This window comes from Cnephaeus nilssonii, assembly GCF_951640355.1.
Source record: "Cnephaeus nilssonii genome assembly, chromosome: 5".
Classification (NCBI taxonomy): Eukaryota; Metazoa; Chordata; class Mammalia; order Chiroptera; family Vespertilionidae; genus Cnephaeus; species Cnephaeus nilssonii.
Genome location: NC_137076.1, coordinates 15,133,502 through 15,158,612, shown reverse-complemented (window position 1 = coordinate 15,158,612; position 25,111 = coordinate 15,133,502). Strand labels below are relative to the sequence as shown.

The following is a 25,111-nucleotide window of genomic DNA, read 5'->3' as shown; positions in this document are numbered from 1 at the left end:
AATGAAACAGAAAAGAGTGTAAGAGTCTTTACAGGTCTCTGCATTGACCAGGAGAAGACATGGATTCTATACATTTAGCGATAGTAGATCTGGACCTTTGAGGTTACAATGTGAAGAGGATGCCAGGCCACTGAGAGAATACTGAGCAGATGTGTTAAAGTGGACAGGTCGTACTGTATCTTCCTTGTACTACAGGGAGTCTAGAATGACATCTTTGAATATTGTATTCATATAAATGCATGTATATGAATTTTTTAAAGAAGCATTTTTGAAATATGTTAGCATGTGAGTATTTGGTTTGGGGGGCAACTATATTGGATTACCACTTTTAATTTTTATTTATGTACTTGAATATGCTTGACCCTTTCAAGCCTTGGATTTGTTTAAACTTCACGGTTGTAGAACAAGGTTTTGTATTACTGTGAGGTAATGGGACAATCATGGTACAAAGGAGCTACTAGAGTTTTTCATAACTAAGATTTGTGGTAATGAAACAATAAAAAGTTGAAATTTCCATGAGTGAAAAAAGGTTAGAGTAAAATTCCATAATAAAGTTTTGCTGGAGGGAGAGATCAACCAAAGGACTTGTATGCATGCATATAAACCTAACCAATGGACACAGACAACAGGGGGGTGAGTGGGGGGGGATAAGAGGGGTAATGGGAGAATGAGTACACATATGTAACACCTTAATCAATAAAGAAATTTAAAAAAATGTTTTGCTGGAATGTAGCCATACTTACTGGTTTACATAGCTTTTGTGCTATATCAGCTGTGTTGAATAGTTGTAGCAGAGACCATATGGCCGGTAAAGCCTAAAATATTTACTACCTGGCCCTTTACACAATAAGGTTTTTGATTCTGTGGTCTAAACTCTGGAAGAATGTATACTAAGAATGTATAATATGCTAAGGCATTTGTCTCTGGTGGGTGAAATTAATGGGTTTTTATTTTTTATGAGCAAGTATCCTTGGGTCAAAGTTCTTTCTTAGTCAGGTATAGTATTTGAATTTTTAATATGACCACTAGATGGAGCAGTAGTTACACAGCTGTTTGAATCAAATTGAAATAAAATCCTCTTTATTATTTTCTAGCCCCACTGTGGAGTGCAAAAGCATGAAGTTTGGCATGTTGAAGGAGCATCAAGCTGTCACTGGAAACGTCACTGCCTTTGATGGCTCCATTCTCTATCTACCTGTTAAGCTTCAACAAGTGAGACCTGAGAGTGTTCTGGTGCTTTGAATGATGGCAAATCATAAACTTCTTGAATATTTGAGTTGTACTTTCCTATTCTTAGAGGGAAGTTAAACTTCTCTGTAACAAAGAAATGAAAAACGGAGAAACTTTTACATTTATGTCTTCACGAAGTCTCTTACATAAGAGGAGTGGTTGGAGGAAGCTTTTGACTTCAGTGACAAAGAATGGTTTAAGATTTCATATATTAAGAAAACATATTTTAGTGTTTTCTGGGACACAGTTGGATTAGGTTAGGGCTTGGTAGTTTTGTCATTACTGTTTACTTGCATATATTTATTCATTAGGTTCTTGAGTTAAAAAGTCACAGGAAAACCGATGGTGCAGAGATCAGCATTAAGATTCAGTTGACCAAGATCCTGGAGCCCTGTTCTGACTTGTGCATTCCCTTCTACAATGTTGTTTTCCGTCGGTGAGAAAACAGCTGACGTTTTACTTTCCTTAACCTCAGTCTTGTATTTGTAACAATGCTCTTCAAGAGGCTTAGATGGTACTACACTACAAGTGTATATAGATGAGTTGAATGATACTGAGGCTAAGTTACTCAGAAGATATCTCCAGTGATTTATCAGATTTGGGTATGTGAAAGTAGGTTTGAGTTAGTTGGATGGGGGATGGGCTCAGGAACTTAAAAACCGGGTGTTTAAAGTGCATATTTAATGGTATTAGTGATGGGGCTACTTGGAGAGGTAGTGGGTAAAGATTTTTGCTGGAATAATTTTTTAAAATATATTTTATTGATTTTTTACAGAGAGAAAGGGAGGGGGATAGAGAGCTAGAAACATTGATGAGAGAGAAACATCGATCAGCTGCCTCCTGCACACCCCCCACCGGGTATGTGCCCGCAACCAAGGTACATGCCCTTGACTGGAATCAAACCCTTGAGTCCACAGGCCGACGCTCTCTCCACTGAGCCAAACGGGCCAGGGCTGCTGGAATAATTTTTTTCCAAGTCCCTTGAATTTTTGGATGAAGATAGATCATAATTTTTAAACTTTTTTTAACACTCCCTAATTTTCCTAATGTTATTTCAAACCATCTCTTTTTTAATGAAACACAGAATCTAATTTCTATCTAGTAAGCTGAACTGCCAGGAACAAACATAATTTTCTTTGCCAGACTGATATTCACAAATTTAGAAACTGACTCTCTCGCATGCATTTTAGTTAATGGTGAAAGTAATATAAATTGAGCCTGGAAAGTCAACTCAATTTTTAGTTACCTAGTAACTAGGAAAAGCTATAGTCAGTTACATATACCCCAAGATAAATGTTATGGTAATTTTTCTCATTCTTTTGTCAAGAGTGTTCTCATGATAAAAGCTATATTGTATAAGGGACACCAATATTTTGGACCCTTTCGGCTTCCAAAGGAAATGTAGCTAAAAGTAATGGAGCTTAGTTTTTTGGATTATTCTACTAGAAAACCCATTCTTGCTCTTCATTTCAGGGTAATGAAACTTTTAGATATGAAGCTTGTGGGGAGAAACTTCTATGACCCGACGAGTGCTATGGTACTGCAGCAACACAGGTTGGTGGTTTCCTCTTCCTCACTTGTAAATGTTCTGGAAATAAATTTTTCATTGAAATCACCATATTAAAGACAAAAATCTCAGTATTTTATGATAGTGAATACAATTTACCAGTTAAATCTCTTCTATAGTTTAGTATTTTAGTAAGTTCACAATGATGTTGATTTAATTGAATTTGTTTCCTGGTGCTTTCTCATTATTACTGGGGAAGGACAGTATCCACGTATTATCTCAGAGGGGGCATGGAAGTGTCTGTGCTTCTTTTAAACCCTGAGGTAAAGCCCATCTATCTCTTCAGATTGCAGATCTGGCCAGGCTATGCAGCTAGCATCCGGAGGACAGATGGTGGTCTCTTCCTGCTAGCTGATGTCTCCCATAAGGTCATTCGTAATGACTCTGTGCTGGACGTCATGTGAGTGATGGTGGGAGCCACCTTTAACAAGCTAACAGTTTTCTGAAAAGCTCAATAATAGCTGGTAGTAATACATAATAGCCATTGTTCTGATTGGGTTTTAAATTGTAGAACAAATGAAGAATGTTGAATGGAAGTGCGCCATTCCATAAGTCCTGCTAAGATAGAGGGGGAATTGTGTTTAAGTCTCTGGTTAAGAAGATTTGGTTTAATACACACACCCTAAGTTTTTGTTTAAGTGTGTTACTATAGCAAATATGTACAGTATTAAGTATAGATGTGTATAATTTGTAATGGCTAATGAAGTGCATCTGTGATTCATTTTTTAAACTGTGTACTTAGAAATGGAATTAGTTCATGAAAAGGCTGAACTTTTTAAAGACTTTAAATTAACCCTATATAATAAAGAGGTAATATGCAAATTGACAATCACTCCAGCACACAAGATGGCCGCCCCCATGTAGACACAAGATGGCCACCACAAGTTGGCCGGCAGGGGCGGGCAGTGGTGGGCGATCAGGCCTGCAGGGAGGACAGTTGCGGGGGGACCCAGGCCTGCAGAGGAGGGCAGTTGGGGGGGACCAGGCCTTCAGGGGAGGGCGCAGTTGGGGGGGACCAGGCCTGCAGGGGAGGGCAGTTGGGGGCGACCAGGCCTGCATGGGAGGGCAGTTAGGGGCAATGGGTCGGCAGGGGAGGGCAGTAAGGGGCGACTAGGATGGCAAGGGAGGGAAGTTAGGGGTGACCGGGCCAGCCGGGGAGGGCAGTTGGGGGCGACTAGGCCTGTGTGGGAGGATAGTTAGGGGCGACCAGGAGAGGACAGTTAGGGGCGACCAGGCTTTAGGGGAGGGCAGTTGGGGGCGACCAGGCTGGCAAGGGAGGGAAGTTAGGGATGACCGGGCCAGCAGGGGAGGGCAGTTGGGAGGCACTCGGCCTCCAAGGGAGGGAAGTTGGAGGCGATCAACCCTGCAGGGGAGGGCAGTTAGGGGTGACCGGGCCGGCAGAGGAGGGAAGTGGGGGGCAAACAGGCTGGCAGGGGAGCAATTAGGCATCAATCAGGCAGGCAGCAGAGTGGTTAGGGGGTGATTGGGCTGGCAGGCAGAAGCGGTTAGGGGCAATCAGGAAGGCAGGCAGGCAAGCAGTTGGGAGCCAGCAGTCCTGGATTGTGAGAGGGATAACCAACTGCCCATTTAGGCCCGATCCCAGTTGGACATCCCTCGAGGGGTCCCAGATTGGAGAGGGTACAGGCTGGGCTGAGGGACACACACCCCCTCCGAGCACGAATTTCATGCACCGGGCCTCTAGTGTGTGTGTGTGTGTGTGTGTGTGTGTGTGTATACATATATATACACACATATATATATATATATATATATGTACATATATATACGTGAGCTATGTATTACATACTATGATTATTTTTGTTTTCTGCACAGTTGTTTATCTTAGATATAAATAGTGTATTTCCATTTTCTAAGTACATAATTATATATATACTTACTACTAATGCAACTTCAAATTCTCCTCATTCTACATTCCGATGCTATTATTTTGTCAATGTCATCTTCTCTCCCCCCTCCCCAAATTATATTTCTTAGATTGTCAAAATAAAATTAGATAAAGCTTTGAGCACCCGTCTCCAAGATAGTAAGAAGTCTTATGTCAGGCATTGTCCCATTATGTCACACACACGAACCCTTGGGTATTTGACATCCTGGTCCTTAGTCCTCCTGCAGAGCCTAAGCACTTGGGCATAGAGTGGGTGGCCACACTGTCAGGTGTAGAGCTCTGTGTCGTAGTCCTCCCTTGTACTCTTGCAACTGTTACAGATTTGGGGTTCTGCCACCTGTCTTCCCCTGTGCCCTTTATGTTCTTATGAACCACTGGAAACCACAAAAGAGCAATTATTTTCCTGGAGGTCAGAAATGCAGTAATACAAAATGTGTTCTCCAACCACATTAGAATAAGACTAGAAACCAGAAAGAAACACAGGAAATCTCCAAATATTTGGAAATTAAACAGCACACTCTAAATAACCTAAAGAAAAAGCACAAGGGAAATCAGAAAATAACTTGAATTGAAAGGAAACAAAAACTAGTATACCAAAAAATCAGGGACTGTAGCTAATGCAGTGCTCAGAGGGAAATTTATAGCTTAAAATTATATGAGAAAGAAAGAACTCACACATTTATGACAAAGGTGTCAAGGTAAATCACTAAGAAAGGAGTAGTTTTGTGATAATTGGACACTCATATACAACAAAATGAACCTATACTATTATCTCATATCTTCCATAAAAGTTAACTCAAATGGGTCACAAACCTAAATGTAAGAGCTAAAACAATAAACCTCTCCATATTGCCTCACAGGAGTTTGAGACTTTGTCTTTAGTCTTTTTCTCTCTTTCTTGTGGATTGGATACCCTCTATTGATTATCTTTATGTCTATGATTATTTTTGCCATTTTCAAATCTGCTGGTGGGCTCATCGTACCAGTTTTTCATTTTGGTTATTGTACTTTCAAATTCTATAATTTCTACTTGTTTTGCTTTTTTAGTGTCTTTTTTTTTTTTAACTATTTTGTCTTTTTTTTTTTTTTAGTGATTTCTTTTTTTTTTTTCTAAATATATTTTATTGATTTTTTACAGAGAGGAAGGGAGAGGGATAGAGAGCTAGAAACATCGATGAGAGAGAAACATCGATCAGCCGCCTCCTGCACACCCCGCACCGGGGATGTGCCCACAACCAATGTACATGCCCCTGACCGGAATCGAACCTGGGACCCCTCAGTCCGCAGACCGACGCTCTATCCACTGAGCCAAACCGGCTTCGGCAGCTTTTTTAGTTTCTATAACTTTATTAAGATTCCATATATGTTGATTCATCGTCATCATATTTCCCTTTAATTATTTGAACTTATGTATAATTGCTGCTTTGAATTTTTTGTGTGTGCACTTCAGTATCTGAGCCCTTCAGGATAAGTTTCTATTGACTCCCCCCCCCCCCCCCCCCCATGATTATTGATTACACTTTCCCATTTCTTTGCATATATAATAGTTTGTGATTGAAAACTAAACATTTCAGATAATATACCGTAGCAAGACTGGATTGTGTTTTATTTTTCTGAGTTTTAAGAAATTCTAATTTGTTGCCCAGCCTGCCTGGCCCAGTGGTTGAGCGTTGACTTTCATTTAAAAACGTAACTATAATGTCACTATTATACTTACATTTTTAATTTCTTATGATAATTATTAGATTGGTATATTCATAGGTTTTTCCAGTACCAGATTGTCTTCATAACTCAAAACCAACACTGGCAAATTTTAGTTCTTTGGGATGAAAAATGACTTGTTTGAAAGTAGTTGTTTTAAGAACCTTACGTATTTGTATTAACACGAAAGACTATCCACAGGATATTGTTAAGTTAAAAATAGTTACAAAATAACCCTGGTCTGGTGGTTCAGTTGGCTGGAGTGTCATCCCATACACCCCCAAAAAAGGTGGTGGCACATACCTAGGTTGTGGGTTTAATCCCTGATTGGGATGCTTACTGGAAGCAACCAATAGATGTTTCTCACATTGATGTTTCTCTCTCTCTCTCTCTCTCTCTCTCTCTCTCTCTCCTCCCTCTCTAAAAAAAAAAATCAATAAACATTTTCTCAGGTAAGAATATTTTTAAAATGAGCAAAACAGTGTATCTGATATGATTATATATTTCTTTTTCCAATTACTAGTATTCACAAATTTAAGGAAAGCTGAGGGAAGGAAAGTAGGTCTCTGTGAATAATGGATTACAAACCATCTTCAATTTCTATGTTTTATAATTGTGTTTTTATTTTATATTACTTTTATTTTTATAATGAACATGTAACACCAGCAAAATCATAGCAAAATGAAAGAAAGTAACAATCTACTAAGAAAATGGGCTAAAGATATTTTTACCAAAGAAGGATTTAGAAGGTAAATAAGTACGTGAAAAGATGTTTAACATCATTAGCCATTAGGGAAATGAGAGTTGTGCACACCTATTAGAGTAACTAAATAGTGAAAATATTAAACGTTGGTAAGGAGGTAGGGAAAGTGCTCCTTGTATACTGTAAGTAGGAGTATAAAATGGTTCTGCCACTCCAGAGAATATTTTTGGCAGTTTCTTATAAAATGAAGCATGTACTTAATGGAGTCACACTCTCTGGCATTTTTCCCAGAGAAATGAAAATTTAGATTCACACAAAAACTGGTACTCAAATGTTCATAGCAGCTTTATTTGCAACTAGTGAGCCGGTGCATGAAATTCGTGCACATGAAAAGGAGATTAATTAGAGAAAATAATTTAATATTGCTATTTGCCCTTTTCTCTATAATAGAAGTGTCAGAGATGAAAGAAAATTAGTAAAATGTATATGAAAACCTTCCTCCTGTCAGAGTCTGGGGCACACCACGGGACCCAGAGTCAAGTCCCCGCCCACCCACATGCACCTCAAAATCGCGTGAGACCCAGACCCGGCCAGCACCCACCCCGGTTGGGCTAGATCCAGACCCGGCCAGTCCCACCCTTGTCAAGCCCTGCCGGGCAGGGGGCGTAGCCTCAGGTCCCCTGGCCCGGCGCCAGGACTAGGGGCGTGGCCTGAGGTCCCCCAGCCCAGAACGGGGCAGGGGGCGTGCCTTGAGGTCCTCTGTCAAGCCATGCCAGGTGGGGGACATGGCCTGAGGTCCCCCGTCAAGCCCCGCCAGGCATGGGGGCGCAGCCTCAGGTCCCCCGGCCCAGCACCGGGAGGGGGGCGCAGCCTCAGGTCCCCCATAAAACCCCGCTGGTCGGGGGCGCGGCCTGAGTTCCCCCGACCCAGCACTGGGGTTTCACCTTGAGGTCTCCCGTCAATCCCCGCTGGGTGGGGGGCACGGCCTGAGGTCCCCTGTTAAGCCCAGCCAGGCAGGGGGGTGCAGCCTCAGGTCCCCTGGCTCGGTGCTGGGTGGGGGGTACAGCCTGAGGTCCCCTGTCAAGCCCCATGGGGGCGGGGGAGGACATAGCCTCAGGTCCCTGCTGATTGCTTGTTAAGGCTCTTTATGGGAACTTGGCCTCAGCTGTGGGTGCAGCCATCTTTGTGATGGAGTGATGGTCAATTAGCATATTCCCTCTTTATTAGATAGGATAGCAAAAAATGGAAATAACTAAAGCATCCTTCAACAAGTGATAGTTAAACAAACTCTGGTACCTCCATACAATGGAATACGGCTTAGCAATAAAAACAAATAAGCTATTGATACAACACCCTGGATGGGTCTCATGGTCGTTATGTGTAGTGAACAATGTCAATTTCAAAGGTTGCATGATGTTTCATTATATATCATTCTCAAAATGATAAAACTATAGAGATAGAGAACAGTTAGAACAGTTTGTAGATGCCAGGGGACAGAGAAGGGGAAGAAATGTGACTGTAATGGGGTAACATGAAATAGTTGCTTTATGTTGATATGGAACAGTTATGTGACTGATTGTGGTAGTAGCTACATAAACGTATAAAGGAGATAAAATTGCGTAGGACTATACACACAAATCAGTGTATGCAAAACAAAACGGCAAACACTGAATAAGGTCTATCAGCCTAGTTAACAATGTTGTACCAGTGACAATTCCATATGTGAGGTTCTGTGTACAAATTTTGCAACTTCCTTAGATTTTATTATTATTTCAAAATAAGAACTAGAAAATAAAAGATTTTTTCTTTGGAGGTAAATGCAAATAAATATGTTTCTCTCCTTTAGCAGCCTGTTCTGTTAATATATGTTGTGAATCTCAAAAAAAAGGGGTTATAAGATGCAGAATGGACTCAACTTATTTGATTGTGGAACCTCATGACCTCTCAAGGGACTAGTGTTCCTGCGGAATATACATACCCTGGTGACAGCGGCCCACAGAAAAAAGTCCAATCTCTACTCCTTGACTTACAAGGGAATTCATATTTGGACCCTGCCTGTCTGTAACCTAAACCTAGCATCTTCTGTCCCTCTTTCACCTACTCACTCTCCCCTGTCCCAGATCCCTGATTGCCCCTATGTACCACTGCCTCTGCCTGGAGTGTCACTCACTCCTCTGTCCTGGTGGTTCTGCCTAGCACATCGCTCCCTCAGGTATCAGCTGCCTCTGTAAACTCTCCTGACTCCCTGAGCATATTCACACATGCTTTCTGCAAATTTCCTGTATGGCCTTGTTTATGGCACCATTAGAGGGATTACTGCAAGGGTACATTTGTTTATGGTGAGTCTTTTCATCTCTGCATCTTTAGCATCTTCACCAGGTACTGTAGTTTCTTCCTTCAGCTAGAACAGGGGTCCTCAAACTTTTTAAACAGGGGGCCAGTTCACTGTCCCTCAGACCGTTGGAGGGCCGGACTATAGTTTAAAAAAAACTATGAACAAATTCCTGTGCACACTGCACATATCTTATTTTGAAGTAAAAAAACAGAACGCCAAAAACACCCGCATATGGCCCGCGGGCCGTAGTTTTAGGACGCCTGAGCTAGAAGGACAAATATAGTTTAAAAAATGTTTTATTGTCCCTAATAATGATGATACATAAGAATGATTATTTTGATGTTGAAAGTATCTTATTTTCAGACGGGTAGGGAACATTTTTTTTTTTGCCAAGGGCATTTGGATATTTATAACATCATTCACGGGCCATACGAAATTATCAACTTAACAGTTAGCCTGCTGAATTTGGTCAAATACTTAATTAAATCACCCCTGATGCCTTGGTGATTTCTTGGGCCTTATATAGTCTGCAGGCTGGACATTCCCCTCCGTTTTTTTTTGTTTCTTTGTTTTAATTTCATTTTATTGTTTAAGGTATTACAAATAGTAGTACATATGTATCCTTTTGTTTTTTCCCCCACTGACCTCCCCCTGCCCTCCCTTACCCCCCGGCACTTGCCCTCATCCCCCCGCCCCTAGTGACTTGCGTCTGTTGGTTGTGCTTATATGCATGTATACAAGTCCTTCAGTTGATCTCTTACTCCCCCAACCCTCCCCTAACTTCCTGCTGTAGTTTGACAGTCTGTTCGATGCTTCTTTGCCTCTCTCTATTTTTGGTCAACAGTTTGTAATGTTCTTATCCATAAATGAGTGAGATCATGTGGTATTTATCTTTCACTGACTGGCTTATTTCACTTAGCATAATGCTCTCCAGATCCATCCATGCTGTTGCAAATGGTAAGAATTCCTTCTTTTTTACAGCAGTGTAGTATTCCATTGTATAGATATACCACAGTTTTCTAATCCATTCATCTGCTAATGGGCATTTAGGCTGTTTCCAAATCTTAGCTATTGTAAATTGCGCTGCTGTGAACATAGGGGTGCATATATCTTTCCTGATTGGTGTTTCTGTTTTCTTGGGATATATTCCTAGAAGTGGTATTACTGGGTCAAATGGCAATTCCATTTTTAATTTTTTGAGGAAATGCCATACTGTTTTCCACAATGTCTGCACTAGTCTGCATTCCCACCAGCAGTAAAGGAAGGTTCTTTTTTCTCCGCATCCTCTCCAGCACTTGTCATTTGTTGATGAAAGCCATTCTGACTGGTGTGAGATGGTACCTTGTTGTTTTGATTTGCATCTCTTGGATGCTTAGTGACTTTGAACATGTTTGCATATGTCTCTTGGCTTTCTGAATGTCCTCTTTCGAAAAGTGTCTATTTAGGTCCTTTGCCCATTTTTGATTGGATTGTTGATCTTCCTTTTGTTAAGTTGTATGAGTTCCTTGTAAATGTTGGAGATTAAACCCTTATTGGAGATAACATTGGCAAAAACGTTCTCCTATGCAGTGGGCTTTCTTGTTGTTTTGTTGATGGTTTCTTTTGTTGTGCAGAAGCTTTTTATTTTTTTAAATATATTTTATTGATTTTAGAGAGGTAGGGAGAGGGAGAGAGAGATAGAAACATCAGTGATGAGAGAGAATCATTGATTGGCTGCCTCCTACATGACCCCCACTGGGGATTGAGCCCGCAACCTAGGCGTGTGCCCTTGGCTGGAATCGAATCTGGGACCCTTCAGTCCGCAGGCTGATGCTCTATCCATTGAGCCAAACCAGCTAGAGCTGAAGCCTTTTATTTTAATACTAGAGGCCCGGTGCATGAAATTTGTGCACTGGGGTGGGGGTGTCCCTCAGCCCAGCCTGCTCCCTCTCACAGTCTGGGAGCCCTCAGGGGATGTCCTACTGATGGCTTAGGCCCGCTCCCCATGGGCCTAAGCCGCAGTCTGGCCACGGAGGCTCTGAGCAGGCACCCCTGTGTGTTCTCTCAGGCTCAGGGCCACGCCTGCATGTTCTCTCAGGCTCAGGGTTGTGCCCGGCCCCTCCTCCTGTCCAGTCGTCCCGTTACGGCGTCCCAGCCCAATTTGCATATTACCTCTTTATATATTAAGGTAGTATACCATTTGTTTATTTTCTCTTTAGTTTCTGTTGCCCTAGGAGCTGTATCGGTAAAGATATTGCTACGACATATGTCTGCTGTTTTGTTGCCTGTGGCTTCTTCTAAGATTTTTATAGTTTCACATCTTACATTTAAGTCCTTTATCCATTTTGAGTTTATTTTTTTTATTATTTTTAAAAAATATATATTTTATTGATTTTTTACAGAGAGGAAGAGAGAGGGATAGAGAGCCAGAAACATCGATCAGCTGCCTCCTGCACACCCCCCATTGGGGATGTGCCTGCAACCAAGGTACATGCCCCTGACCGGAATCGAACCCGGGACCCTTCAGTCCGCAGGCTGACGCTCTATCCACTGAGCCAAACCAGCCAGGGCCATTTTGAGTTTATTTTTGTGTATGGTGTAAGTTGGTGGTCTAGTTTCATTCTTTTGCAAGTATCTGTCCAGTTTTCCCAACACCATTTATTGAAGAGACTGTCTTGTCTCCATTGTATGCTCTTGCCTCCTTTGTCAAATATTAATTGAGTTCCCTAGCTGGTTTTGCTCAGTGGATAGAGCATTGGCCTGCGAACTGAAGGGTCCCAGGTTCGATTCCAGCCAAGGGCACATGCCTGGGTTGCGGGCTCGATCCCCAGTAGGGGTCGTGCAGGAGGCAGCTGATCAGTGATTCTCTTATCATTGATGTTTCTATCTCTCTATCCCTCTCTCTTCCTCTCTAAAATTAATAAAAATATATTTAAAAAAAATATTAATTGAGCATACTGGCTTGTGTCGATTTCTGGGTTCTCTGTTCTGTCCCACTGGTCTATATGTCTGTTCTTGTGCCAGTACCAGGCAGTTTTGAGAACAGTGGCTTTGTAGTATAGCTTGATATCTGGTATTGTGATCCCTCCAACATTGTTCTTCTTTCTCAAGATTGCTGCAACTATTCGGGGTCTTTTTTTATTCCAGATGAATTTTTGGAGAATTTGTTCTAGGTCTTTGAAGTATGCTGTTGGTATTTTAATGGGGATTGCATTGAATTTATAGATTGCTTTGGGTAGCATGAACATTTAAATGATGTTGATTCTACCAATCCATGAACATGGTGTATTCTTCCATTTGTTCATGTCTTCTTCTATCTCTTTTTTTAGCGTCCTGAAATTTTCTGAGTACAGGTCTTTTGTCTCCTTGGTTAAGTTTATTCCTGGGTATCTTAATTTTTTTATTGCAATGGTAAATGGGATTGCTTTTTTAATTTCTCTTTCTGAGTTCATTATTGGTGTATAGAAAAGCCGTAGACTTCTGGGTGTTAATTTTGTATCCTGCTACATTGCCAAATTCATTTATTAAGTCTAGTAGTTTTTTATGGAGTCTTTGGGGTTTTCTATGTACAATATCATGTCATCTGCGAATAAGGACAGTTTTACTTGTTCTTTTCCAATTTGGATGCCTTTTATTTCTTCTTCTTGTCTGATCGCAATGGCTAGTACTTCCAGCACTATGTTGAACAGGAGTGGTGAGAGTGGGTATCCCTATATTGTTCCTGTTCTTAGGGGAAATGGTTTTAGTTTTTGCCCATTGAGTATGATGTTGGCTGTGGGTTTGTCATATATGGCTTTTATTAAGTTGAGGTATGATCCTTCTATTCCCATCTTGCTGAGAGTTTTTATCAAGAAAGGGTGTTGGATTTTATCAAATGCTTTTTCTACATCAATGGATATGATTATGTGGTTTTTATTTCTTAGTTTGTTTATGAGGTGTATCACATTTATTGATTTGCAGATGTTGTACCATCCTTGCATCCCCAGAATAAATCCCACTTGGTCATGGTGTATGATCCTTATAATGTAATGCTGGATTCGATTTACTAGAATTTTGTTGAGGATTTTTTTATTTTATTTTATTTTATTTTTTTATTTTCTTTATTGATTAAGGTGTCACATATTTGTCCTCATCCCCCCATTCCCATCCCACACCCCTCCCCACGGATGCCCCAACCCCCTGTTGAACTTAACCATTGGTTAGGCTCATATGCATGCACACAAGTCCTTTGGTTGATCTCTCCCCTCTCCCCCCACCCTCCCCTATCCTCCCTCTGAGGCCCGATAGTCCGATCGATGCCTCCTTGTTTCTGGTTCTGTTCTTGTTCATCCGTCTATGTTGTTCATCATTTCCCGTATATGAGCGAGATCATGTGTCACTAGAGATATACTTATAAGAACTGAATGTGAGATGAGCAATAATAGTTATGCTGACAGGCAAATGAATCAGTCTGTAGTGAGTTTCTTTCTGGACCAACAGTTCTTTTGAGACCCAATATCACTGTCCATCAGTTCCTTATGTGTACATGTCGGCACTGACCCCTCAGCTCTGGATGGTGGACAAATGGTGGTAATGCAGGTCCGATCCCTCTGGTTTGGTCTCGGCCGGACCCAGGGGCACGGCTTCACCTGGACCCAGGGGCACGTGGCCTCACCCGGATCCAGGGGGTGCGTGGCCCCACCTGGACCCAGGTGCGCGCGGCTTCACCTGGACCCGGGACCCAGCCTCACCCGGATCCAGGGGCACACGGCCTCACCCAGACCCGGGATCTAGCTTCCCCCGGACCCAAGGGCGCGTGGCCTCACCCAGACCCAGGGGCACGTGGCCTCTCCCAGACCCAGGGTCGCGTGGCCTCACCCAGATCCAGGGGCCCACGGCCTCACCCGGACCCGGGACCCAGCCTCACCCGGATCCAGGGGCACACGGCCTCACTCGGACCCGGGATCTAGCTTCCCCTGGACTCAGGGGCGCGTGGCCTCACCCGGACCCAGGGGCGCATGGCCTCTCCCAGACCCAGGGTCGCGTGGCCTCACCCGGATCCAGGGGCCCACAGCCTCTCCCGGGCCCGGGACCCAGCCTCACCCAGATCCAGGGGCACACGGCCTCGCCCGGACCCGGGATCTAGGTTCCCCCGGACCCAGGGGCGCGTGGCCTCACCCGGACCCAGGGGCGCGTGGCCTCTCCCAGACCCAGGGTCGCGTGGCCTCACCCGGATCCAGGGGCGCACGGCCTCACCCGGACCCGGGATCCAGCTTCACCCGGACCCAGGGTCGCGTGGCCTCACCCGGGCCCGGGACTCAGCCTTGCCCGGATCCAGGGACACACGGCCTCACCCGGACCTGGGATCTAGCTTCCCCTGGACTCAGGGGTGCGTGGCCTCTCCCAGACCCAGGGTCGTGTGGCCTCACCCGGATCCAGGGGCGCACGGCCTCACCCGGACCCGGGACCCAGCCTCACCCGGATCCAGGGGCACACGGCCTCACCCGGACCCGGGATCCAGCTTCACCCGGACCCAGGGTCTCGTGGCCTCACCCGGGCCCGGGACCCAGCCTCGCCCGGATCCAGGGACACACGGCCTCACCCGGACCCAGGATCTAGCTTCCCCTGGACTCAGGGGTGCGTGGCCTCTCCCAGACCCAGGGGCACGTGGCCTCTCCCAGATCCAGGGGCCCACGGCCTCACCCGGATCCAGGGGCCCACGGCCTCACCCGGACCCGGGATCTAGCTTCCCCTGGACTCAGGGGCGCGTGGCCTCACCCGGACCCAGGGGCGCGTGGCCTCTCCCAGACCCAGGGTCGCGTGGGCTCACCCGGATCCAGGGGCCCACTGCCTCTCCCGGGCCCGGGACCCAGCCTCCCCGGATCCAGGGGCACACGGCCTTGCCCGGACCCGGGATCTAGCTTCCCCCGGACCCAGGGGTGCGTGGCCTCACCCGGACCCAGGGGCGCGTGGCCTCTCCCAGACCCAGGGTCGCGTGGCCTCACCCGGATCCAGGGGCGCACGGCCTCACCCGGACCCGGGACCCAGCCTCACCCGGATCCAGGGGCACACGGCCTCACCCGGACCCGGGATCCAGCTTCACCCGGACCCAGGGTCACGTGGCCTCACCCGGGCCCGGGACCCAGCCTCGCCCGGATCCAGGGGCACACGGCCTCACCCGGACCCGGGATCCAGCTTCACCCGGACCCAGGGTCACGTGGCCTCACCCGGGCCCGGGACCCAGCCTCGCCCGGATCCAGGGACACACGGCCTCACCCGGACCCGGGATCTAGCTTCCCCTGGACTCAGGGGTGCGTGGTCTTTCCCAGACCCAGGGTCGCGTGGCCTCACCCGGATCCAGGGGCGCACGGCCTCACCCGGACCCGGGACCCAGCCTCACCCGGATCCAGGGGCACACGGCCTCACCCGGACCCGGGATCTAGCTTCCCCTGGACTCAGGGGTGCGTGGCCTCTCCCAGACCCAGGGTCGCGTGGCCTCACCCGGACCCGGGACCCAGCCTCACCCGGATCCAGGGGCACACGGCCTTGCCCAGACCCAGGATTCAGCTTCACCTGGACCCAGGGGCGCATGGCCTCACCCGGACCCAGGGGCGCGTGGCCTCTCCCGGACCCGGGACCCAGCCTCACCCGGATCCAGGGGCACACGGCCTCGCCCGGACCCGGGATCTAGCTTCCCCCGGACCCAGGGGCGCGTGGCCTCTCCCAGACCCAGGGGCGCGTGGCCTCACCCGGATCCAGGGGCGCACGGCCTCACCCAGACCCGTTGTTGAGGATTTGGCATCTATGTTCATGAGGGATATTGGCCTGTAATTCTCTTTCTTTGTATTGTCTTTATCTGGTTTTGGGATTAGGGTAATGATGGCTTTGTAGAAAGAGCTTGGAAGTGCTCCTTCCTCTTGAATTTTTTGAATAGTCTGAGGAAGATAGATTTTATTTCTTCTTTGAATGTTTGGTAAAACACCCCTGTGAAGCCGTCTGGTCCAGGGCTTTTGTTTGTTGGAAGTTTTTTGATTACTGCTTCAATTTCCTCCATAGTTATCAGCCTATTCAGATTTTCTTATTCCTCCTGGTTGAGTTTTGGAAGGTCATATTTTTTTAGGAATATGTCCATTTCTTCTAGGTTGACCCAGTTTGTTGGAGTAGAATTGCTCATAGTGTTTTTTTACTATTCTTCGTATTTCTGTGGGGTCTGTTGTTATTTTACCTCTTTTGTTTCTGATTTTGTTTATTTGGGTCCTCTTTGCTTCTTGGTGAGCCTGGCTAGAGGTTCATCAATCTAGTTTATCCTTTCAAAGAACCAGCTTTTGGTTTCATTGATCTTTTGTATTGTTTTTTTGGTCTCTATGTCATTTATTTCCGCTCTGATCTTTATTATTTCCTTCCTTCTGATCACACTGGGCTTTTCTTGTTGCTGTCTTTCTAATTCTTCAAGTTGCAGAGTTAGATGGTTTATTACCAGTTTTTCTTGTTTTTTTGAGGTAGGCCTGTAATGCTATGAACTTCCCTCAGGACTGCTTTCACTGTGTTCCAAAGATTTTGGATTGTTGTGTTTTCGTTGTCGTTTGTTTCCAGGATGTGTTTTATTTCTTCTTTGATCTCTTTGGTAACTCACTCATTGTTTAATAGTGTGCTATTCAGCCTCTAAGTGTTTGAATTTTTGTGATTGTTTTTATTGTACTTGATTTCTAATTTTATGCCATTGTGATCTGAGAAGATGCTTGATATGATTTCAGTCCTTTTGAATTTGGAGATACTTTGCCTGTGTCCCAGTATGTGGTCTATCTTTGAAAATGTCCCATGTGTGCTTGAGAAGAATGTATATTCTGTAGTTTTGGGGTGAAATGTTCTAAAGATGTCTATTAAGTCCATCTGATCTAGTGAGTCATTTAGGATTGATGTTTCTTTGCTAATTTTTTTGTCTAGAAGATTATCCAGTGATGTTAATGGGGTATTAAAGTCTCCTACTATGATTGTGTTGCTGTCAATCTCTCCCCCGATATCTTCCAGTTTTTTTATATATTTGGGTGCTCCTGCATTGGGTGCATAAATGTTTACCAGAGTTATATCCTTTTGTTGTATCGATACCTTAGAATTATGAAGTGGCCTTTCTTGTCTCTTGTTATGGTCTTCACTTTGAGGTCTATTTTGTCAGATATAAGTATTGCTACCCCAGCTTTTTTTAAATTTTTGTTTGCCGGATAGATATTTTTCCATCCCTTCATTTTCAGTCTGTGTGAGTCCCTTGTTCTGAGGTGGGTCTCCTGTAGATAGCATATATATGGGTCATGTTTTCTTATCCATTCACTCACTCGATGTCTTTTGATTGGAGCATTTAATCCATTTACATTTAATGTTATTGATAGGTACTTATTTGTAGCCATTTATGTACTTTATTCATGTGTTCCTTCCTTCCTTTCTCTTTCTTCTTTTTACAGCATTCCCTTTAGCATTTCTTGCATTGCTGGCTTGGTAGTGATAAACTCCTTTTGCCTTTTTTTGTCTGCAAAGCTTCTGATTTCCCCTTCAATTTTGATTGATAGTCTTGCTGGGTAGAGTATTCTTGGATTCAGTCCTTTGCTTTGTATCACTTTGTATACCTCTTTCCATTCCCTTCTAGCTTGATGTTTCTGTTGAGAAATCATTTGATAATCTGATGGGGGATCCTTTGTAGGTAACACTCTGTATCTCTCTTGCAGCCTTTAAGATTTTCTCTTTGTCTTTAACATTTGCCATTGTAATTATGATGTGTGTTGGTGTGGGTCTTTTGAGATTCATCTTGCTTGGGACTCTCTGTACTTGTATAACTTTTTTCTTCCCCATATCAGGGAAGTTTTCTGTCATTATTTCTTCAAATAGATTTTCTAATCCTTGCTGCTCTTCTTGTCCTTCTGGCAGCCCTATTATACGTATGTTACTTAGTTTTGTGTTGTCCCAAAGCTCCCTTAGGTTCTCCTCCTGCTTTTTAATTTTTTTCTCCAGTTGCTGTTCAGATTGGGCTTGTTTCTCTACCTTATCTTCTAACTCACTAATTCGGTCCTCTGCTTCTTCTAGTCTTCTGTTGAAACCTTCCATAGTTTTTTTGATTGTAGCTATATCATTTTTTATTTCTTCCTGAGTTTTGCATAGGTTGTTGGTTTTTCATCCATCCAGTGTATGAACTGTACGACCATTACTCTGAATTCTTTTTCTGTCATGTTGCATGCTTCCGTTTCACTTATTTCCTTTCTTGGTGATTCCTCATTTCCTTTCCTCTGGGGATTGTTTCTAACTATCACCAGAAGGTTCAAACATCGAGTTGCGTGGGTCTGGGCCGTGTGCCTTGGGAGCTTCGCACCACCTGAGTGTCATGAAGAGCTCCGACACCAAGACATGTGGCTGCCATGGGTTGGTGGGATTCACGCTGGCCCAGGATTAGAGTCACCGGCACTCAATGTGGCCTCGTGCACGCACCTAGAATTAGGGACCCTGCCTGCACCATACTGAAAAAGAGACCCCGCTGGCGTGTATCAAAAATCAGAGTCCCCTAGCGCGTGCTAGGAGTCAGAGTCCCCCTGTGCCCGCACCGATAATCGAGTATCAGAGTCTCTGTTGCTTGGTGCGGCCTTGCGCCGAGAATCAGGGTCCCTGTGTGTGCATGCGCCAAGAATTGGAGTCACTGGCTCTTAGTGTGAATGCACTGGGAATTAGGGATCCCAGGCGCGTCTGATGAGAAACAGAGTCAAGTCACTGGTGCTCAATGCTGCCTCTCGTGTGTAGAATCAGGGTCCCCAGTCTGCTTGGGGAACTGAGTTGCACAGTCGCACTGCTTCGGCAGAAGGTCCACTCCTGCGCTGCGGAAAATAGACTTCCGTGTGTGCTTGCCAAGAATCAAAGTCAGGCGGCACTGCTGCCCTGTGTGGGCATGGGTTTGGTCACCTGATTGCATTGCAGGGAACAGATTCCCAGTGTCCATGCGTGCTCCCAGGCTCAAATTCCCATAGGGGAGCTGCAGCCCTGTCACCACTGGTTTTAAGAATACAGTGAATTTTATTCATTTGTAGTTGCTGTTTTTCAGTTGATTTTTATCCTTTCACTATTTTTTGTTGATTGTTTTTATTTGTTTGTTTGTTTTTGTAATGTTAAAAAGAGAAGAGGTGAGTTCCTATCTCTTAAAAGAGACAACTGGAGCCTTTTGGTGCTATACAGCTGTGAGTGTACCTCTAAAGTACTTATTTGTATCACCAATCCCTTTCATATTGCTCTGTGTATATACAAAAGTGATCCAAACGTCTTTTGTCTCTTTCCAAAGGCATGCTATGTATCAGCAGAACAAAGAAAACTTCCAGGATGAGTGCACTAAGCTTCTGGTTGGCAATATTGTCATAACCCGATACAACAACCGTACCTATCGGATTGATGATGTTGATTGGAATAAGACTCCAAAAGATAGCTTCACAATGTCTGATGGGAAGGAGATCACGTTCTTGGAATACTACAGGTAGAGAGAATAGACTGGGCGTGGTTGGGCGGGGAATAGTCTGCCATTCTGTAGCAGGATATTGAGTTCCATAGTGGCATACAATGGGACACTTTTAAAATAATTACATTGGTAATGCACATAAGAATGAATTAACTCCTTTGTGGGATTGGACCTGAATATGCTACCCTTACAGTTTCATTCCTTTTAGTATTTTTGGAAGTTATTTCATAAATTAATCTCATGGGTTTGGATTGTATTTCCTTTGCTGGTTTGGTTAGAAGTCTGGTTGGAAAGATTAAATGCAAATCATTAATCATTCGACTATCATTTTGCCTTTCTAGTTGCCTAAGCCCTTTAACCTGATGCAGTTTTCAACAGTCTTTCCAGGAGGGATGGGGGGGGGGCGGTAATAGGGGAATAAGGACACATATGTAACACCTTAATCAATAAAGAAATTAAAAAATAAATAAATAAATAGTCTTTCCGTGACCATTAGCCTGTTTCTCCTCTGTTTAATTGCAACAATAATTTGAACCCATATTTTCCAGTTATATAAATACGCTATGATGAGTTTCCAGTGGGCCCTTGACAAGGGTATTAGGCAAATTTGTACCTCAGTCCTGGTTTTAAGAGACTCAGATTATGTTGCTATAAGAGTAGTGATACTGCTTCTGAATTTTTTTTCCTGCTTTTGTCCTACTGTAGTAAAAACTATGGGATTACAATTAAGGAGGAGGACCAGCCACTGTTGATCCACAGGCCCAGTGAGAGACAGAATAACCAAGGGATGGTGAGTGGGGGGTGCCCATCGGCCGCTCTTGGCCTTCTTCACAGCCCTAGGAGCCAAGGAGCAATGGTTACAGTGTGCTTGGGGAAAGCTGTTGCAGAGTTTTGTCTGTCTTCTAGCCATAAGTGCCACCTCCATAGGATTTGCTTTTGAGATTTACATGAGATGCTAAATATTCATATGAGCTAATTAGATTAAGCAATGAGCAGAATTTGTTGCAAAAGAAGATTAAAACACTGGATTCATTAGGGAAGTTTTAGACATTTTAAGAGGGCTCGGGCCAGAGCAAAGTGCCTTGACACCTGACTCTTATGTTTTAAGTGTGAGTGCTGAAGATTGACAGGCTAAGATAAGGTGGAGGCACCAGCTTGATAGAATGTGTTGTCTTGGCTTGTCTGGAGGCTCAAGAGGATTGGAAAATTTTTTTTCTAGTTCTTGCTCTCCTTTTGACGCTCAATATTTTCCCTTTTACCTAATACAACAGCTATGAGTATTGTGACTGAAGGTAAAAGGGTAAAGTACTTATAGTGTTTCACTGCCCTTTGGGGTTTTATATTCTTTAGTTTGCCAGTGATAGCCCTGCAGGGCCAGCACTGGGGATAGCATGTCCAGTACAGGCCAGAGAACAGGATCCTCTTTTCCTGCTTTATTTTCCCTCCATTATCTATTCAAAGCTGCTGAAAGGTGAAATCCTGCTGCTGCCTGAGCTTTCCTTCATGACTGGAATCCCTGAGAGGATGAAGAAGGACTTCAGGGCCATGAAGGTGAGAAATGCCTGCTTTGAGTGGGAGACCTTTTCAAGAGAAGATTGAGCTAGAATTATGCTAGGCTTGCATCTTTACCTGGGCAGGTTCATTCTTCCAAGCTTCAGTTTTCCTCTCTGTAAAACATGATCCATCCATCTCCCTTCTCACACACTGGAAAATCCAATCAGAGCTTCCTTTTGAAGGTTATCAGAACAGTAGAGTGACTGGAACATAAGGTAAAAGGAAACATAATTCACTCTTACCAAGCAGATAGATGACTGCAAACTGGTCATTTGATCATAAATGAGATTCTTTGGGAGCACTACATTTTTTTAACCTTTTGCACTCGGATGTCGAGTGTGACTCGACGGTTAGCATTAAATCCCGAGTAGAAGAAAAGAGCAAGCGAGTGCAAAGGATTAAACATTTCTATAAACCTTCAGTTTATTTGAAGGGATGGAGGAGTTAATGTAGGAAAAAGCGAGTCAGAGGATGAGGTGAGAGGACAGAAGTTTATCTTGTGGGGCCTGGGAGTATCCTGGAAGTTTAAGGCTCAGTTTTTGTAGGAAATAGGAGCAAAGATGAGTCCAGGCTCTTGAGTGCTTCACCTCCACACACTGTCTGTGACTCCTGGGGCTTTCCACACTTGAGATACTCTGCTGCCTCCCTTTGCCAATCCATGTCTATCTTATCCTGGGACCTTGTTTTTCTCAGATGCCACATATTATTTTTAGTAACATCATAAAGCATCTGAAGTGATGCTTAAATTCACGTAGGAGTTTTCTTTTTTGTTTACCTTCTGATACTTGTGCTTTTAATATGTGGGTCAAGGTTCCTTCCTTACAACTCCCAGTTGCCTAATGACTTTATAATCACAAAGCTATCTATATAGTTCCATAGACTTACTGACCCTGACTGCCTCCCAGGGAACAACAGCTGTATAATTTATTAGTCCCAGAAGAATAAAGAAATAACTCACTTACATGATTCAGAATCTTCATACACACTTGTTAGATATTCATTCAACAATAAATATTTAGAAAGCAACTACCCTGAACTAACGTTTTGACAAAAACAAACAAACATGTTGACATTAAAGGGCTGGTCTTTCATTTTGTTATGTTTAGCTGCATGCCTGGCACAGGGCATTTTTCCCCAAATGTTAAATAGGTAAAATCAAGCCCCCTTTGCTCCGGTTTCATAGAATCTTCTAGGAATCTTAAATTCAGAACATAGCTTTGAAAAGAGATAAGACTTAGATGCCATGAGGGAGAAACAATAACATTTAAAATTCTTGTATGATTTAAAAATTTAATCTTACACTTTATTGACATTCCTGAGAGTATTTATTAAAGTCCTTAAAGATATTTGAAAATTTCTACAGATTTCAATGTGAAAGAGGTTTCTTATGGAAACAATTATGATTCATTGGGATTTATTTAACCTCATATTGAAGAAAGTAATACAACTAATTATATCCATTTTAATTTTATTTAGGATTTGACCCAGCAGATCAACCTGAGCCCCAAACAGCACCATAAAGCTTTGAAATGCTTGATACAGAGAATTTCAAAGAATGAGACAGCCAGTAATGAACTAACACGTTGGGGACTCTATCTGCAGGATGATGTACATAAGGTAACCCAGAAGATGTGATGGGGTAGGAAAACAAGGATTTCAGAACTTTGTGAGACTAAGTGATAACTTCCTAGCTTATCTTTATTTTGGAGTTCTTGCTGTTAATTTCTAGTCAGTTACATAGCAAAGGAATATTGACTTAAATTTTATCTCATTTTCAGTTTTCCAATTACTTTCATAAGCATAAGACGAGTCTGATTCTTTACACTCTTGCTAATAGGAGTATTGTTATTCATTGTGTTAAAATTAAATAATATTTGATCATAGATAAAATACATTCTTAAAAAAAAAAGTAAACAGTAAAGGTCATACAAAGTAAAAATTCTCCATAATTATACTTCCCCAGAGATAATCACTGCTGAGTGTGGACTCATTTAATTTTCTATGGGGTGTATCTTGCAATTTATTTTTTTGCAAAAACAGGATTATATTACATGTATTTAAAAAGTGATTTTAAAGGTTGTAAAATAGTCTATCGTACTGATATATCATCAACCTAGTTATCTTCCTGTTTAGGGATATTTAGGGGAAACTGATTTGTTATTCTTCACTTTAATTTGTTCTTTCATTATGTTTATGCCTTTTCCTTTCAGCTTTCTCTTTGTATAAAGTAGAATAGTAGTTCATGTTCAGCATTATTAAGAAACTTTACCTTTAGTTTTCTTTTTTAAAATATATTTTTATTAATTTCAGAGAGAAAGGGAGAGGGAGAGAGATAGAAACATCAACAATGAGGGAGAATCATTGATCGGCTGCCTCATGTATGCCCACACTAGGGATCAAGCCTGCAATCTGGGCATGTGCCGTGACTGGGAATCGAACAAGTGACCTTCTGGTTCATAGGTCACTCAACCACTTAGCCATGCTAGCTGGGCTTTACCTTTAATTTTCTACTTTCAATTTTTCCCTTAAAATATATTTAAAGATTATGCTCCTGTTCACTTTAAAATTATCATTGTTTTACATGCAATCTCTGCTTCTAAAAAGATAATGTTTTCTAATCCCTTTATTAGGAGATCATGTTGGAAGCTTCAATAACTAAAGAGCAGTGCCTGTAAAAATTTTACCTGCATATATCCAGGGTTTTTATTGACATGAACTCTCACTGCTAGCAGCTTCATTTTTCTGCCATTTCCAGAAGTTGTAACGGGCAAGTCTATGTTGTGGAGCTGACCAGACCCCAGAGAGAATAATGTTAATGTTTTCCTAAATAGTGTTTGCAGATGGCTCATGTCATAGATACTTTCTTTTCTGTTTAGATTGAAGGACGTGTTCTGCCAATGGAAAGAATTAACTTAAGAAATACTTCATTTATCACATCTCAGGAAGTAAACTGGATTAAGGAAATAACCAGAGACCTTTCCATCTTGACTGTAAGTGATTTTCAAGGTGGTAAAGAGAAGACCAGTATTCCTAAAATGGTGGAAATTAGGAAGGAGGAATGGTTTAGTGTCCTCTTTTTGAGAGAAAGTTTCAACTGAATTCCCATCCTTAATTATCTACTAAACAGGGTCCTTCAAAGAGAGTAAGCTATTTGTTAGATGAGTTGTTAGAGGTAAGCCCTTTGTTTGATCATGGACTTAGGAAAAGAACATAAATTGCGTATAGTGCCAGCCTACCACTTACTCTTCCTCCCCCCTCCCTTTTTCCCTGGGGGTTCCTAGAAGGTGTTTTTATTTGTGAAACAAGCAAAATTAAAAGTTTCCTACCAAGAAAACAAAAGAATAAAATGGTATATAATTATTTGAAATGTTTCAGCTAACCTGGTCTTTATAGCCACACAAAAAGTACACATATCTGTTTCTAAAACTTTTCATTGAAATATATTTAAAGAAAAAACTACACTTTCAAGTGTATAGCTGATGAATTTTCACAAATTAAATAGACCTGAATGATCCACACCAAGGGTTAAGAAACACAACTTTACCAGTGTCCCGAAGCACCCTTCCATGCTCCTAGTTACTATCTACCTCTCACCTTACACACTCCAAGAATAGCCACTACCCTGGCTTCTCACAACATAGATTTGTTTCAGCTGTTTTAAATCATACAGTAAACAT

General features: G+C 43.1%; 1 protein-coding gene across 1 annotated transcript in view; it reads left to right on the top strand.

The window, feature by feature from the left end:
- The window catches only part of PIWIL2 (piwi like RNA-mediated gene silencing 2), a gene marked incomplete at its 3' end in the record, with an annotated part of 70,046 nt that overhangs the window by 5,787 nt on the left and 39,148 nt on the right, over positions 1 to 25,111 (top strand). The window contains exons 6-14 of the mRNA XM_079772679.1: positions 1,095 to 1,212; positions 1,542 to 1,666; positions 2,704 to 2,784; positions 3,084 to 3,197; positions 19,710 to 19,898; positions 20,586 to 20,670; positions 21,342 to 21,431; positions 22,911 to 23,051; positions 24,311 to 24,424. Of these exons, the coding sequence (XP_079628805.1) occupies positions 1,095 to 1,212; positions 1,542 to 1,666; positions 2,704 to 2,784; positions 3,084 to 3,197; positions 19,710 to 19,898; positions 20,586 to 20,670; positions 21,342 to 21,431; positions 22,911 to 23,051; positions 24,311 to 24,424 (1,057 nt within the window). The remainder of the gene's footprint in view (positions 1 to 1,094; positions 1,213 to 1,541; positions 1,667 to 2,703; positions 2,785 to 3,083; positions 3,198 to 19,709; positions 19,899 to 20,585; positions 20,671 to 21,341; positions 21,432 to 22,910; positions 23,052 to 24,310; positions 24,425 to 25,111) is intronic.